Source organism: Netta rufina (genome assembly GCF_964035555.1).
Source record: "Netta rufina genome assembly, chromosome: 6".
Classification (NCBI taxonomy): domain Eukaryota; kingdom Metazoa; phylum Chordata; class Aves; order Anseriformes; family Anatidae; genus Netta; species Netta rufina.
In genome coordinates, this window is record NC_140129.1 from 24031092 (window position 1) to 24044696 (window position 13605).

The 13605-nt window shown below is 66.0% G+C and overlaps 3 protein-coding genes across 3 annotated transcripts; 2 read left to right on the top strand and 1 right to left on the bottom strand.

Moving 5' to 3' along the window:
* The first annotated feature begins 1680 nt into the window (after window positions 1-1680).
* LOC311210911 (tubulin alpha-5 chain) lies at window positions 1681-4953 on the top strand. The gene is made up of 4 exons (XM_084289282.1): window positions 1681-1789; window positions 2959-3181; window positions 3549-3697; window positions 3899-4953. The coding sequence occupies exons 1-4, from the start codon at window positions 1787-1789 to the stop codon at window positions 4868-4870; spliced, it is 1347 nt and encodes a 448-aa protein (XP_084145408.1). The 5' UTR covers window positions 1681-1786; the 3' UTR covers window positions 4871-4953.
* A 1329-nt stretch (window positions 4954-6282) lies between these two features.
* STK16 (serine/threonine kinase 16) lies at window positions 6283-7926 on the bottom strand (the record flags this gene model as incomplete). Its single annotated transcript, XM_084289283.1, has 7 exons — window positions 6283-6547; window positions 6626-6747; window positions 6827-6922; window positions 6997-7117; window positions 7196-7329; window positions 7412-7631; window positions 7841-7926. The coding sequence occupies 7 exons, from the start codon at window positions 7924-7926 to the stop codon at window positions 6409-6411; spliced, it is 918 nt and encodes a 305-aa protein (XP_084145409.1). The 3' UTR covers window positions 6283-6408.
* Window positions 7927-8153: 227 nt separating this feature from the next.
* GLB1L (galactosidase beta 1 like) lies at window positions 8154-12714 on the top strand. The gene is made up of 16 exons (XM_084288999.1): window positions 8154-8250; window positions 8900-9072; window positions 9194-9344; window positions 9475-9535; window positions 9657-9751; window positions 9834-10014; window positions 10095-10153; window positions 10243-10368; window positions 10470-10506; window positions 10752-10870; window positions 10984-11058; window positions 11135-11224; window positions 11314-11427; window positions 11646-11777; window positions 11971-12186; window positions 12254-12714. Exons 1-16 carry the CDS (start codon window positions 8194-8196, stop codon window positions 12470-12472), a joined length of 1905 nt encoding a protein of 634 aa, XP_084145125.1. The 5' UTR covers window positions 8154-8193; the 3' UTR covers window positions 12473-12714.
* Window positions 12715-13605: the final 891 nt, after the last annotated feature.

Below are 13605 nucleotides of genomic sequence, written 5' to 3' on the forward strand. Positions count from 1 at the left end.
AGCAGCCTGCAATAGTTTTGAGTCTTCTCAGTGCGCTCTTGGTCTCTGTGAGCAGGGATTTGGGAAGGCACCCCAGGAGGCTGAACTCAGCTGGAAAGAAGGATTAAAGTAGGAACAGCCTGGCCTTGTTCTTGTGCTGGAGCTGATGCCAGAGGGTTTCAAAGGAGCCCCCATGACTTTCAGTTCCATTTTATGCCTCTCCCACAGTAGCTTCTGGGGGTGCCATAGGCACATCCTGATGGAGCAGCTCCCTTCTTCCCTCCTTGTCAGCACAGGGCAGTGCTGCTGCCAGCCTTTTCCTCGCACCCACGAGCTCTGGCTCTCCATCACGCAGTGTCTCTGCCTGCCCCCAGCCTGGCTCTGCCACTGGCCTCACGCTGAGACCTCTCCCTGTGCTGCCTGGTGTCCGAACATCCAAGTGTCGTCTCCTTCCTCCAGCTGCAAACGGGAGATTTGTGTTACCCGTTATCCAGCACGCTGGGATTAATTTTCCCTGCTTATCGCTTACGCTCCAGCTACGCTGACCCCCAGGGGCTGTCCTCTGCTGCTCTCCTCCTCCCGGCATGCACCCGTGTCCGCTGGAGGGGAAAGTGTGAGCCAGCAGCGGGCCGCACCGATACCTGGAGAGGGGCCAGGCGCACGTCCCAGTGCGCAGGGCAGCCCCGTGGCTCCTGGCGCTGTGCCCCCTGTCCAGAGCACCGGGCTCAGACTGAGCGGTGCTGGCCGCTGCGCCAGGGCAGGAGCTGCTGCCCCTCGTGCTGGGCTCTGCTCCCCACGGCTCCTTGCCAAGGTCTGGGTGTGGGGCGAGGAAGGACCCTGCTTCCCCAGGAGTGATCCCACTGCATCGGTAACTTCTCCCCGTGCCTTCGGAGAGACCTGACTGCTGCCAGAAGCACAAAAGACACAACCACAGCTCCTCTTCCTTTTATTTTTTTTTCCTTTTTCTGAAGGCCAGCCTGCATCTCTGCCTTAGACCCCGCTGCAGGGGGTACCCAGCAGTTTCTCCTGGCACATTCCCAGGTAGCAGAGCCCCTGTCCCCAAGGGCGGGGAGTGCTGTGTGAGACCGTGTCCTGGCGGCAAGGACAGAGCCCTCTCCCTGCAGTGTTCAGTGCACCAGGCTGGAGTACTGGGCTCTGCTTTTCCCCAGCCAGCCGAGCTGGTGGCGGCTCACCCATTCCCAGCAGCAGCACCAGCCCTGGCCCCGGGGGGGCTGCACTCCCCCCGAGGGGTTTCTCTGTGTGCAGGCACAAGGAGTCACTCTCTGAGGAGATACCCCTCAGGGAAGGGCAGCCCCTGGCCAGAGGATCCCCAAGTGCTGAGATGGCCAAGGGCTGTTTTGGGGCACCCCGGTCTCCAAACCCAGTCCTCATCTCTCACTTGTTTCTCCTCTTTTCTCCTGCTCTGGGGACCCAGGTGCCACAGCCCTGGAGTTCTGGGGGTGGGGGATGAGCTCCCAGCAGAGCTTGGGGTGAGGGGGGCTGGTGGCCGAGCAGTTATAGGGCTGCTGCACCCTGCCCCATGGCTGAGCCCTGCCTGCTGATGCCCACAGCCCCGGCACCCTGAGTTCCCCCCCCATGGGTGCGCAGGGACCCAGGCGGGCTCCCGCTGCCCCGGGGGAGCTTCCTCCCTCCCCGCACGCAAATGTACCCAAATGAGGGGGGCGTGGCGGCACCAGACCCCTCCCCGCTATAAGAAGTTCGCTGCGGCGGGGATTGCAGCAGCCGCAGCTCCGCACCGAGCCCCGCCGCACCGAGCCGCCGGGACAGCCCGGGCCCCCCCAGCAGCATGGTGAGTGCGCACCGGGCACCGGGCACCACAGGGGGGGCGCCCCGGGAGCGGCGGGGGCGCACGGCGGAGCCCCCGCCACGCGTCCCCTCCTTCCCTACCGTGACCTTGGGCAGTCCCACCGGGACCTGCCCGGGGGCAGCCGCCCCCCGCCGCTCCGGGGTCCCCCCGGGGTCCCCCCGGGGTCCCCCAGGTCCCGTCCCGTCCCCGCTGCCCCCGCGGGGGGGGCTCCGGTTTGGAGGGGGCGGCCGCGACCCCTCCGGTGGCGCCCGGTGCGCGGTGGCGGTGGACGGACGGGGACAGGTGCCGGGGGGAGGCGACAGCCGGGCTCCGGGGCGGGGGGCAAGGCTCGGTCCCCCCCCGCTGCCCCGAGGGCTGTGAGCGGGGGGCTCGCCCCGTCTCGTCCCGTCCCGTCCCAACCGAGGGGGCTGTGGCGGTGGCGGTGCGGGCAGGGGCCGCTGGCCAAAGCGGGCGACCGCCTGCGCCCTGTCCCGGGGGCCCGGGGCTATATTTAGAGTCCCGGCGGGGGCCGGGGCCGTGCCAGCAGCCGCAGCGCCCTGTCCCGGGCCGGCCCCGCTGCCCTTCGGCCCCGGCTCCCCCCGGCACCGTGCCCCGGGGCTGGAGCCCTTCGCCCTCCCCAGAGTGCCTGCGGTGGTGCCGCACCGTCCCCGTCCCCAAAACTGTGCCAGAGCTGGGGCAGTGGTGCCAGGGAGCTGCCAGCATGTCCCCTGCCCGCTGCCCACCCCAGGGCTTTGCAGCTTGGGGACAGGGCTGCGTGACCCCAGGGGAGTCCCCTTGCTCCCCCCGTACCCCAAAGCCCCCTGCCCAGCCCTGGAGCAGGGATATTTTGGGGCTGGCTGTGTCTCCGGGACAGGAATGTGCCCATGTCAGCTCGTCGGGCTGCCACGGTGTGGGGAAGGGGCTGGGGCTGCCGGGGCTGCCCGAGGCAGTGTGAGCGTGGCTGGCGGCACGCAGCGGTGCTGGGGCCACCGGGAGGAACGCCAGGTCCCAACCCGAGGGCAGAGTGGGGCCACTCGGCGGCACGTAGCTTGTGCAAGAGGAAGAGGTGCTCCCCGGCGGGTGGCCGTGGGGCTCCGGCACCGTGCAGGGACCCCTGTGGGGTGGGTTGGAGGGCGCCGTGCCAGGCTCTGACCCATGCTTCCCCTCCCCAGCGCGAGTGCATCTCCGTCCACGTCGGCCAGGCCGGCGTCCAGATGGGCAACACGTGCTGGGAGCTGTACTGCCTGGAGCACGGCATCCAGCCCGACGGGCAGATGCCCAGCGACAAGACCATCGGCGGGGGGGACGACTCCTTCACCACCTTCTTCTGCGAGACCGGCGCCGGGAAGCACGTCCCACGGGCCATCTTCGTGGACCTGGAGCCCACCGTGATCGGTGCGTGCTGGGGCTGGGCTGTGTGGCACGGGGCTGGGTGGGCAACCAGAGGCAACCCACAACCCCAGGAGAAGCCCCAAAGCTCCACGCAGGCTTTATTACCGAAATGTCCTGCAGGCAGCGGTGCTGGGAGCCTCCGCTCTGCACGTGTGTGCAGAGAGAAACCAGCCCAACCGGCACAGCAGCTCCCATGGGTGGGAGAAGCCGAGCTCCTGTGCGGGGAGGTGGCAGCCACCTCCATCTGGAGCACAAACCTGCTGCCTGCGGTGGCCCCGGGTCCCGGGCTGTGCCCCGGGCAGGTGGAGCAGGGAGGAGGATGAGGGACCAGCAGCCTGCACCAGGCTCAGCTCTCCCCGATCTCTCCTAGACGAGGTGCGGGCTGGGATCTACCGGCAGCTCTTCCACCCCGAGCAGCTCATCACCGGCAAGGAGGATGCTGCCAACAACTACGCCCGCGGGCACTACACCATCGGCAAGGAGATCATCGACCAAGTGCTGGACAGGATCCGGAAGCTGGTGGGTAACTGCTGCTGGCGGGGACGTGTCCCCGGGGCTGGGCTGGGCCATCCTGCTGGGGTCAGAGCCCCCTGTGCCCTGGGAGGGGTCTGCAGCTGCTCTTGGCAGGGGTGGAGCAGGGCCTGAAGGACTTCTGGACAGTCAGGTGTTGACAGGGAGATCAGTGCCAGAGCGATCTCATGCTTCTCTCTCTCCCTGCAGGCTGACCAGTGCACGGGCCTCCAGGGCTTCCTGGTTTTTCATAGTTTTGGAGGTGGCACCGGCTCCGGATTCACCTCCCTGCTGATGGAGCGACTCTCTGTTGACTACGGCAAGAAGTCCAAGCTCGAGTTCTCCATCTACCCTGCCCCACAGGTCTCCACCGCTGTGGTGGAGCCCTACAACTCCATCCTCACCACCCACACCACCCTGGAGCACTCGGACTGTGCCTTCATGGTGGACAACGAGGCCATCTACGACATCTGCCGCAGGAACCTGGACATCGAGCGCCCCACCTACACCAACCTCAACCGCCTCATCAGCCAGATCGTCTCCTCCATCACCGCCTCGTTGAGGTTTGACGGGGCCCTGAACGTCGACCTGACCGAGTTCCAGACCAACCTGGTGCCCTACCCTCGCATCCACTTCCCCCTGGCCACCTACGCCCCCGTCATCTCCGCAGAGAAGGCCTACCACGAGCAGCTGTCGGTGGCCGAGATCACCAACTCGTGCTTCGAGCCGGCCAACCAGATGGTGAAGTGCGACCCTCGGCACGGCAAGTACATGGCGTGCTGCCTGCTGTACCGCGGGGACGTGGTGCCCAAGGACGTCAACGCCGCCATCGCCACCATCAAGACCAAGCGCAGCATCCAGTTCGTGGACTGGTGCCCCACGGGCTTCAAGGTGGGCATCAACTACCAGCCGCCCACCGTGGTGCCGGGGGGGGACCTGGCCAAGGTGCAGCGCGCCGTCTGCATGCTGAGCAACACCACGGCCATCGCCGAGGCCTGGGCTCGCCTCGACCACAAGTTCGACCTGATGTACGCCAAGCGCGCCTTCGTGCACTGGTACGTGGGCGAGGGCATGGAGGAGGGCGAGTTCTCCGAGGCGCGCGAGGACATGGCTGCCCTGGAGAAGGACTACGAGGAGGTGGGCCTGGACTCCTACGAGGACGAGGAGGAGGGCGAGGAGTAGAGGCGCCGCGGCCCGACAGGACCTTGCTCCTTTCCGCGGGCCTCCCTTTGCGGGAGCCCTTTGCAATAAACCGTTTGAGAGCCTCCGTGTCTGCCAGTAACCCCCCGGCTGCAGTGGTTTCTTGCCAGCTCAGGCGTGTGCTGAGCGCTGCTGCTGCTGCTGCTGCTGCTATGCTTGCTCCCCATGCTCTGCTCCTGCTCCAGCTCGCTCCCCACGCAGGTAAGTGTCCCCAGGGCCGCACTGCACATCCCGTACCGCTCCCTGGTCCAGGCAGGGTGGGTACTGCTTCCCCCTGTGGATGGCCCTGCATCGTACCTCGAGCCCAGAGGAGCAGATTCAGCCTGAGAGGAAAACATTTACGGCTGCTGGGCCATCCCCCCATGTGCAGCCAGAGGGGTAGGTGGGCTGGGCTGGAGGGAGGGAACACCCCTGTGCCCCTGCAGCCACAGCAGAGGGCGAGGGCCGTGCCCAAGCTCTGCGGTGCATCAGGTGCATGCCATGAGTGCATCCAGCCTGTCAGTCCCTGTGGCTGTGTTACTGCCGTGTTGTGGTGGAGGATTAAAGGAGGGGAATGCTCCCTGTGGAAACCACTTGGCTGCATTGTTTATTTTTTATTTTTTTTCCCCCCTGCCTGTGGGCATTGCATCTGCTGTGTGTCCCGGTGAGCCCTCCCAGCTGCTCGGCTGCGGGTGCTCGTAGCGCTGGGGTGTTTGCAGAGCAGGCCCTGCTGTCCCAAGGCTGTCCTTGTCCCGTAAAGCTGGGCTGCTGCTCCTTCTGCCCATTCCCTGCCCTGTGTCTACGCTGTGCTGAGCCCCCTTCCCCTGCTGGTGCTGCCTCGGAGGGCCTGCACAGCAGTGCCCGGCCCCAGCTGTGGACGGGAGCTTTGTGTTAACTCTCATCCATCAGGCACGCTGCGGCTGGAGATTAATTTTCCCTGCTTAATGCTAATGCTGTGGCTGCGCCGACCCGCCAGGGCTGTCCTCCCGTGCCCTTCCCCTCTGGCAGCGCCTGCGGGCTCTGGCTGGCTGCTCAACCCAGAACACACTAATGCTCACCCCATGCCCCGGCAGGAAAAGGGACACCATCCACACCTCTGCAATAAACATCCTTTACTCAAAACACAAGGCAACGTAGGCGCTGAGGGCGGCGGTGGAGCAGGTGCCGTGTCTCGCCTGCCCCCTGCCTCGCTCCAGCACCAGGCTGGGCCCCGACCACGGCTCTGCCCTGGGCAGGAGTGCCCCCTCGGGGTGCCATGCCGAACACCCTGCTCCTCTGGAAGCGCCTGTGTTTAGCAGCAGGTCCTGTGTACCAGTCCTGGGGCTCAGCCCTGGGCTGTGCGAGCCCCCAGCAGCAGCGTTTGGGGCGCACACCCCCAGCACACCGCCAAAGGCCACGCTTCAAGTCCAACACACCTCCAGCACGGAGCAGCTCTCCCCCGGGTGCAGAAACCCCTCTGAAACAAGCCCTGCAGGGAAGCAGGGCCGAGGGCAGCTGCTCCTCTCCCGGCTCGGCCTGTGCCGCCGCGGGGTGGGCTGTGCTCAGATGCACGTGGTGACCTGGCCGGCCGGCGCGGGCTGCAGCTCCTCCACCTGCTGCAGGACCTCGTCGATGCTGGGCCGCTCCTGGGGGTTCACTGCCATCATGGAGCACAGCAGGCGGTGCAGGGCGGCCGAGTACCTGCGGGGAGAGAGGGAGAGGGCTCAGCATAGCCCTGCCGTTCGCAGCGGGGCCTGGCCTGAAACCCTGCTGCCTCACCTGGAAGATGGGGGCAGGGTGATGGGGTTCTGCACCGCCAGAGCCACGCTGTCGCCCTTCTGGAAGACCATGTCGTAGGGGCCCTCGCCGAACATCATGCAGTACAGCACACAGCCTAGGGACTGGAGCGTGTCGGGGTCAGGGCAGCCCCACACCGCATGGCATGGGGACGGGGCTGGGGCTGGGGGGCCGGACCCTTACCCAAATATCCGTGCGCTCGTCTATGACGCACTGGCTGGGCACCGTGAAGAGCTCCGGGGCTCGGTAGGAGATGGTGCAGCGCTGGGCAGCCCAGTCCTGCGGAGAGGCAGAGGGGAGTGAAGGGATGAAGGGCTCGGGGCAGGGCTGCTCCCCCCATATGGGGCACCCACCTGCACGGCCATGGCTTCCCGAGAGCTGTTGACTTCGATGCGGGCCCGGTTCATGGAACCAAGGTCCATCAGCACGGGCCGGTCGTCCTCATCCAGCAGCACGTTGGTGGGCTTGAGGTCCCTGTGGGGAGGGGGGGAGACATCACCGGGCACCCTGCAGCCCCCCAGCTGTTGGCAGGGCAGGGCTGTGGGCCCCTACCTGTGCGCGTAGCCCTTGCTGTGGATGGCCTGCAGCCCGCAGCAGATGCCGTGGAGGATGTGGAGGACGCGCTGCTCCGGCATGGAGACCCCTTTCTCTCGCAGCGCCTCCACCTCACCCCAGAGGGTCCCCCCCTGCCGAAAGCAAGCAGCCGCTCGCCCCCACTGCCCCGCCGTGCGCCCAGGGGCTGGGGGCGGCGGCTGCACCCCTGCTCACCTGCACGTAGGGCAGCAGCAGCCAGGCCTCGTGCTTGGCACCCTTCTCCAGCAGGCAGTGCGCCTCCAGCCGCAGGACGTTGGGGTGCCGCAGCAGCCCGTGCATCTCCACCTCGCGCAGGGCGGCCTGCCGGTCCTCGGCGTCGTGGCAGGCGATGCGCTTCAGGGCGTACAGCCGCCCGTCGCGCAGCCCCTCCACCAGGTCCACGCAGCTGAAGCCCCTGCGGGGGGGGCCCGGGCACCGTTTGGGGCGGGCAAACCCCCAGGGCAGGGGAGCAGGGGGTGCCCTTTATGGGGTGCCCTTTTTGGGGTGCCCTTTATGGGGTGCCCTTTATGGGGTACCCCCCTCCCCGCAGCCCTCCCCGGCCCCCTGCGGGTTCGGCACCCCCCGAAACGCAGCCCCCCCCCCCCCCCCCCCCCCGGTGCGCACCCCTCCGCCAGGCGGTGCAGCAGCAGGTAGCGCGCGCCCCCGATGCTGACGGTGCCGCGCGCGCACACGCACAGCGCCTGCCCCATCGTCCGCGCGCGTCATCGCCGCGGGCCGCGCGTCACCGGCGCGCCACCGCCCGAGGGGGGCGGGGCTAGTGGGGAAGGGGGCGGGGCCTCACGGAATGGGCGTGGTTTGTTAAAGCAGGAGAGACTGGAGAGGGGGCGGGGTTTGTGGGGAAGGGGGCGGGGTTTGGGAGGAGGGGGCGTGGCCAAGCGGGGTGGGCGCGCCATTGTGAGCCCCCCGCGGGGAACGGGGAGCGGGGCTCGGCTCCGCACCGCGCCCTGCCCGCCGCTATGGGGCTGCCGGGCCTCGTCCTGCTGCTGCTGGCTGCGGGGCTGCTGCGTGCCCAGGTCGGTGCAGGACCCCAAACCCCAAGCCCCCTGCACCCCAAGCCCCCAAGCCCCCCAACTCCTGCACCCTAAACCCATAGACCCCAATCCCCCTGCACCCCAAACCTCCTAGACTCCCAATCTCTAGACCCCCAACCCCTGCATCCTAATCCCATAGACCCATAATCCCCCTGCACCCCAACCCCTCTAGACTCCCAACCCCTAGAACTCCCAACCCCTGCACCCAAATCCCATAGACCTCAATTCCCCTGCACCCCAAACCTCCTAGACTCCAAACCCCTAAAACCCCCAGCCCCTGCACCCTAATCCGATAGACCCCTGACCCCCTGCACCCCAACCTCCTGCACCCCAAACCCCCTAGACTCCCAACCCCCAAGACCCCCAACCCCTGCACCCTAATCCCATAGACCCCAATCCCCCTGCACCCCAACCCCCTGCACCCCAACCCCTTTAGACTCCCAGTCCCCTAGGCCCCCAACCCCTGCACCCTAATCCCATAGACCCCCAACCCCCTACACCCCGCCCCCCTGCACCCCAACCCCTAACCATCTTCTCCCATATGGCCCTGCCGTTCACCCCGTGTCGAGGAAGGGTCCTCGGGGTCCGTGCAGGGGGTTTTGGGGTTGCACAGCCCTGCCTCTCCCCGCAGCCCACCGCCCCGGCGCGCTCCTTCCAGCTGGACTACGAGCACGACTGCTTCCGCAGGGACGGCGTCCCTTTCCGCTACGTCTCGGGCAGCATCCACTACGCCCGCGTCCCGCGCCCCGCCTGGCGCGACCGGCTGCTCAAGATGTACATGAGTGGGCTCAACGCCGTGCAGGTGTAAGTGCTGGGGCAACTCCTCACCCCAAAACCAGGTTGTATGGTCACCAGGAGGGGGATCAGCCCGTACGCTGAGCTCTGGGACCCCTGGGATTCCCCTGCCTGGCCCCGTCTCCCCCAGCTACGTGCCCTGGAACTACCACGAGCCGCTGCCGGGGGTGTATGACTTCTCTGGGGACCGGGACGTGGAAGCCTTCCTGGACCTGACGGCGGAGCTGGGGCTCCTGGTGATCCTGCGCCCAGGGCCCTACATCTGTGCCGAGTGGGAGATGGTGAGCCCCGGCCCCATGGCCCCGTGCTGGGGCTGAGGGGTGGTCAGGGGGAGCGCGGCAGGGGTCGCCCACTTTTGGGGCTCTCCGAGCAGTTTGTCTGTCTCTCCTTCTGCCGCGGGTGTTCCCCTAGGGCGGCCTGCCTGCCTGGCTGCTGTGGCAATCAGACATCGTCCTGCGCTCCTCCGACCCCGGTGAGCCTCACTATGGGGCTGGAGCAGCAGTGCTGCCCCCTCTCCCAGCACCCCCCCAGATTATTTCCATCTGCTGGGCCAGGGGGGCTGCAGTTGGGCTGAGCTGCGCCCTGTCCCCCAGCCTTCCTGGCAGCCGTCGACTCCTGGCTCCATGTCCTGCTCCCCAAAATCAAGCCTCGGCTCTACCAGAACGGAGGGAACATCATCAGCGTGCAGGTGGGGTGCTGCGGGGCTGCCCCCAGGATGGGGGGGAGCTGGATGCCCATGGGGGCCTGGCTGCATGGTGCCCGGCTCGCAGGTGGAGAACGAATACGGGAGCTACTACGCCTGCGACTACAACTACCTGCGGCACCTGCTGGGCTCCTTCCGAGCGCTGCTGGGCGGCGAGGTGCTGCTCTTCACCACCGACGGCGCGCAGGTGGAGGAGCTGCGCTGCGGCACCCTGCAGGGGCTCTACGCCACCGTCGACTTCGGGCCAGGTGCCTCCAGGGTGGAGGAGAGGGGGCAGTGGGGTCCCGGCCCCCTCCTGCTCCAACCTCCCTTCTTTTTCCCCGTGCAGGCTCCAATTTGACGGAGGCGTTTGGTGCGCAGCGCAGCGTCGAGCCGAGGGGCCCCTTGGTGAGGCACCGCGGGAGGGGGCGAGCTGGGGGGCCGGGCTGCCTGGGGAGGGGGTCCCCAGGCCTGGTGACAGCCCCGTGCCCCCCCAGGTGAACTCCGAGTACTACACGGGCTGGCTGGACTACTGGGGGGGCACGCACGCCAGCACCAGCGCCGTGCAGGTGGCCCGGGGACTCGCTGACATGCTGCGGCTGGGAGCCAATGTCAACATGCAAGTAGCCGGCTGGGGTGGGGGGCACAGCATGGGCCCCGGGGGCTGTGGGGGGTCTGGGTCGGTGTGGGTGCTGAGCGCACTCGTTTGGTGTCCCGCAGGTACATGTTCCACGGGGGCACCAACTTCGCCTACTGGAGCGGTGAGTGGGGGCACAGTGGTGCTGGGGTGGGGGGCTTTCCTCGGCACTGCTCCAGGTGATCCCTGTGGGGTTGGCTGGCCCCCAGCCCCAGCTTGTCCCCCTGGGGACTCCTTTTGTCCCTGGGCAGGGACCCCGAGCCCCCCAGTGCTGGGTCGTGCCCCCGTTGCATTGCGGCCAGCCCGGGGCTGGGGGCCAGGCTGTGCCGGAGAGCCCCTTCCTGCAGCGCCCATCGCTTCCCTGGCCAGGTGCTGACTTAAAGGCCCAGTACAAACCAGTGACCACCAGTTACGACTACGATGCGCCGCTCTCGGAGGCCGGCGACCCCACAGAGAAGCTGTTTGCCATCCGCACGGTCATCAGCCAGGTGCTGAGCAGGGCAGGAGGGGGAAGCAGCAGGCACGGGAGGACCTGGCGGGGCAGGGACATCTCCCTGCTGGTCCCTCAGCCCCACGGGCCCCCTGACAGCCCACCCTTCAGTTCCAGCCCCTGCCCGTGGGCCCCATGCCCCCCGCCACCCCCAAGTATGCCTACGGCCGGGTGGATCTGCGCAAGGTGAGTGTGGGCTCTGGGGGCTGTGTGCCCTCTGCCCAATGCTGCTCAGCTGCCCAGCTGCCCTCCCTCCCTGCAGTACGCTGATCTCCTGGACGTCCTGGATGTCCTGTCCCCCTCCGGGCCCATCCGCAGCCAGTTCCCCCTCACCTTCGAGGCCATAAAGCAGGTGAGGGGCTGGGGCACATCGAGGGAGACCCTGTGGTGGGGGAAAGGGGCTCACGGCAGCCCCCTTCCCCTGTCTGTGCTGCCCTGCAGACCCACGGCTTCGTGCTGTACCACACGCAGCTGCCCCACGACGTCCCGGCCCCAACCCCACTGAGCGCTCCTCCCCACGGTGTCTGCGATCGCGGCTACGTGATGCTGCAGAAGGTGGGGTGCCTCTGCGGAGGGACCTGCTGGGCCAGGACCTCGGGGACAGGCAGGGTGCTGAGAGCACCACTGAGCCCCCAAAGGGCACCCCAATGTCCCATTTATGTCCCCTTGGGGGCAGCCTTGTGCTGGCTCTGGGGGGAGAAGGCAGCGGGATGGTGTGCTGGCAGCGTTTGGGGTGGTGGGGCTGGGGTGCAGCGCTCACCCTGTGCCTGCAGGAGTACCAGGGGACGCTGGAGCGGGACGGGCAGAGCACGCTGCCTGTGACAGGCAGGGCAGGGGATGCGCTGGACGTGCTCCTGGAGAACATGGGCAGGCTCAGCTTCGGGGCCAACTTCAGCGACTTCAAGGTGAGGGGGAATAGCCAAACCCCACACAGACCCCATCTGGGCACCCTGAGCCCTGCTCCCTGCTTAACCTTGCACTATATCCCTCTTCCTCCGCACCCACCCCATGGTGCCAGAATCGTGCAGCCCCTTCCATGGGATCCTATCCCATTCCCAGGGCAAACCCCACTGCCTCATTTTCCTTCCTCCACCTCAGGGCTTGCTGGGGAACCTCTCCTTGGACTCCAGCCCGCTCAGCAACTGGCTCATCTACCCCCTGGCCATAGATGCTGCCATCCAGCAGGGCTGGCCCCACGCTGCCCTGCCACAACCAAGCGGTAGGGGCAGATCGGGGCCAGCCTTCTACACCGGCACCTTTGAGACCCCTGGCATTGCCTGGGACACCTTTGTGAAGTTCCCAGGTTGGAGCAAGGTAAGGTCGAGGAGGGCGGATGAGGGGGTGGAGAGGGGCAGGGCTCAGTCCCGTTTCCCTCTTGCAGGGCCAGCTGTGGATAAACGGCTTCAACCTGGGCCGCTACTGGCCACGCCGCGGGCCCCAGCAGACCCTCTTTGTGCCTGGCTCAGTCCTGCGTGTCGGCTGCCCCAACAACATCACGGTGCTGGAGCTGGAGGGAGCTCCTCCCAGCCCCTTCCTGCTCTTCCTCGACCAGCCCCTTCTCAACAGCACCCTCAGCCCCAGCACCTGGACAGCAGGATAAACGCGGGGCTGCCGGGCGCTGTCACGTTCCTGGTGCGTCTCGTGCACACCATGGTCCGTGGGCGAGGGACGTGAGGACATGGCTGCCCTGGAGAAGGACTACGAGGAGGTGGGCCTGGACTCCTACGAGGACGAAGAGGAGGGCGAGGAGTAGAGGCGCCGCGGCCCAACAGGACCTTGCTCCTTTCCGCGGGCCTCCCTTTGCGGGAGCCCTTTGCAATAAACCGTTTGAGAGCCTCCGTGTCTGCCAGTAACCCCCCGGCTGCAGTGGTTTCTTGCCAGGTCAGGCGTGTGCTGAGCGCTGCTGCTGCTGCTATGCTTCCTCCCTGCTTCCCCAGTGCCATGCAGGTGTAAGTGTCAGGACAATTCCTCACCCCAAAACTGGGTTGCCCGGTCACCAGGAGGGGGATCAGCCCGTACGCTGAGCTCCCTCATCAGGAGCAGCGCTCTACCTGCAACTTTCCTCTGCCCTGAGGGAGAAAATACACGTTTACTGCTGTCATCACTAGCAACCCGCTACCATATTCTCTGTGTGACCAAGAGGGAAAAATGGTGAATTTGGGTTCGTGCCTCAGAAGAGGCATTTATCTGTAGACCAAGTTCAGTTAGTGAACAGCAAACCCAGTGAATGGAGAGTAAGAATGAAAAACTACATGTATGTGGTCTGAAAGCCTGCAAAACAAGGCAAGTAGGAAAGAGTCTGGTGTGGAGGTCCACTCAGAAGACATGTGCCCGTTCAGGCACATCAACTGCCAGTGCAATGACAACCTGGAAGCTGAAACACCCTGCTCCTTTGGATGGTTGGTTTTAAAAGAAGTACTCTGGGGTGACAAAAGCCAGCAGGCACTAGTGATGAGCTAGGTGTACAAGTTTTCAGAGGGGGTTGTAGCAGAGCCTATTTCTCTTTAAGCAGCGGATTTGAGTAATTGATTGTGTTTCTCCTGAAGATCAAGAAGCCACAGTGCTCCCTGAAACACAGGATGCTATGCAAACCCAGCAACTTAAGGTGGTGGAACTAAAACCAGAAACAAAGGACTACAGAGAGGCGGCAGAAAGGTTTCTGAAGACCACTCGGCTTCTAAAACATGAAAAGGTAAAAGTATGTTATTGTTTCTAAGCATAAACACTTTGATA

Excerpts from the sequence above, each read along its gene's own strand:
- GLB1L (XM_084288999.1), top strand. The coding sequence starts at position 8,194 with ATGGGGCTGCCGGGCCTCGTCCTGCTGCTGCTGGCTGCGGGGCTGCTG. Across the intron at positions 9,752-9,833 it reads GGAACATCATCAGCGTGCAG|GTGGAGAACGAATACGGGAG; the intron begins GTGGGGTGCTGC and ends CCCGGCTCGCAG. Across the intron at positions 10,154-10,242 it reads TCGAGCCGAGGGGCCCCTTG|GTGAACTCCGAGTACTACAC; the intron begins GTGAGGCACCGC and ends GTGCCCCCCCAG.
- LOC311210911 (XM_084289282.1), top strand. Across the intron at positions 3,182-3,548 it reads CCTGGAGCCCACCGTGATCG|ACGAGGTGCGGGCTGGGATC; the intron begins GTGCGTGCTGGG and ends GATCTCTCCTAG. Across the intron at positions 3,698-3,898 it reads TGGACAGGATCCGGAAGCTG|GCTGACCAGTGCACGGGCCT; the intron begins GTGGGTAACTGC and ends CTCTCCCTGCAG.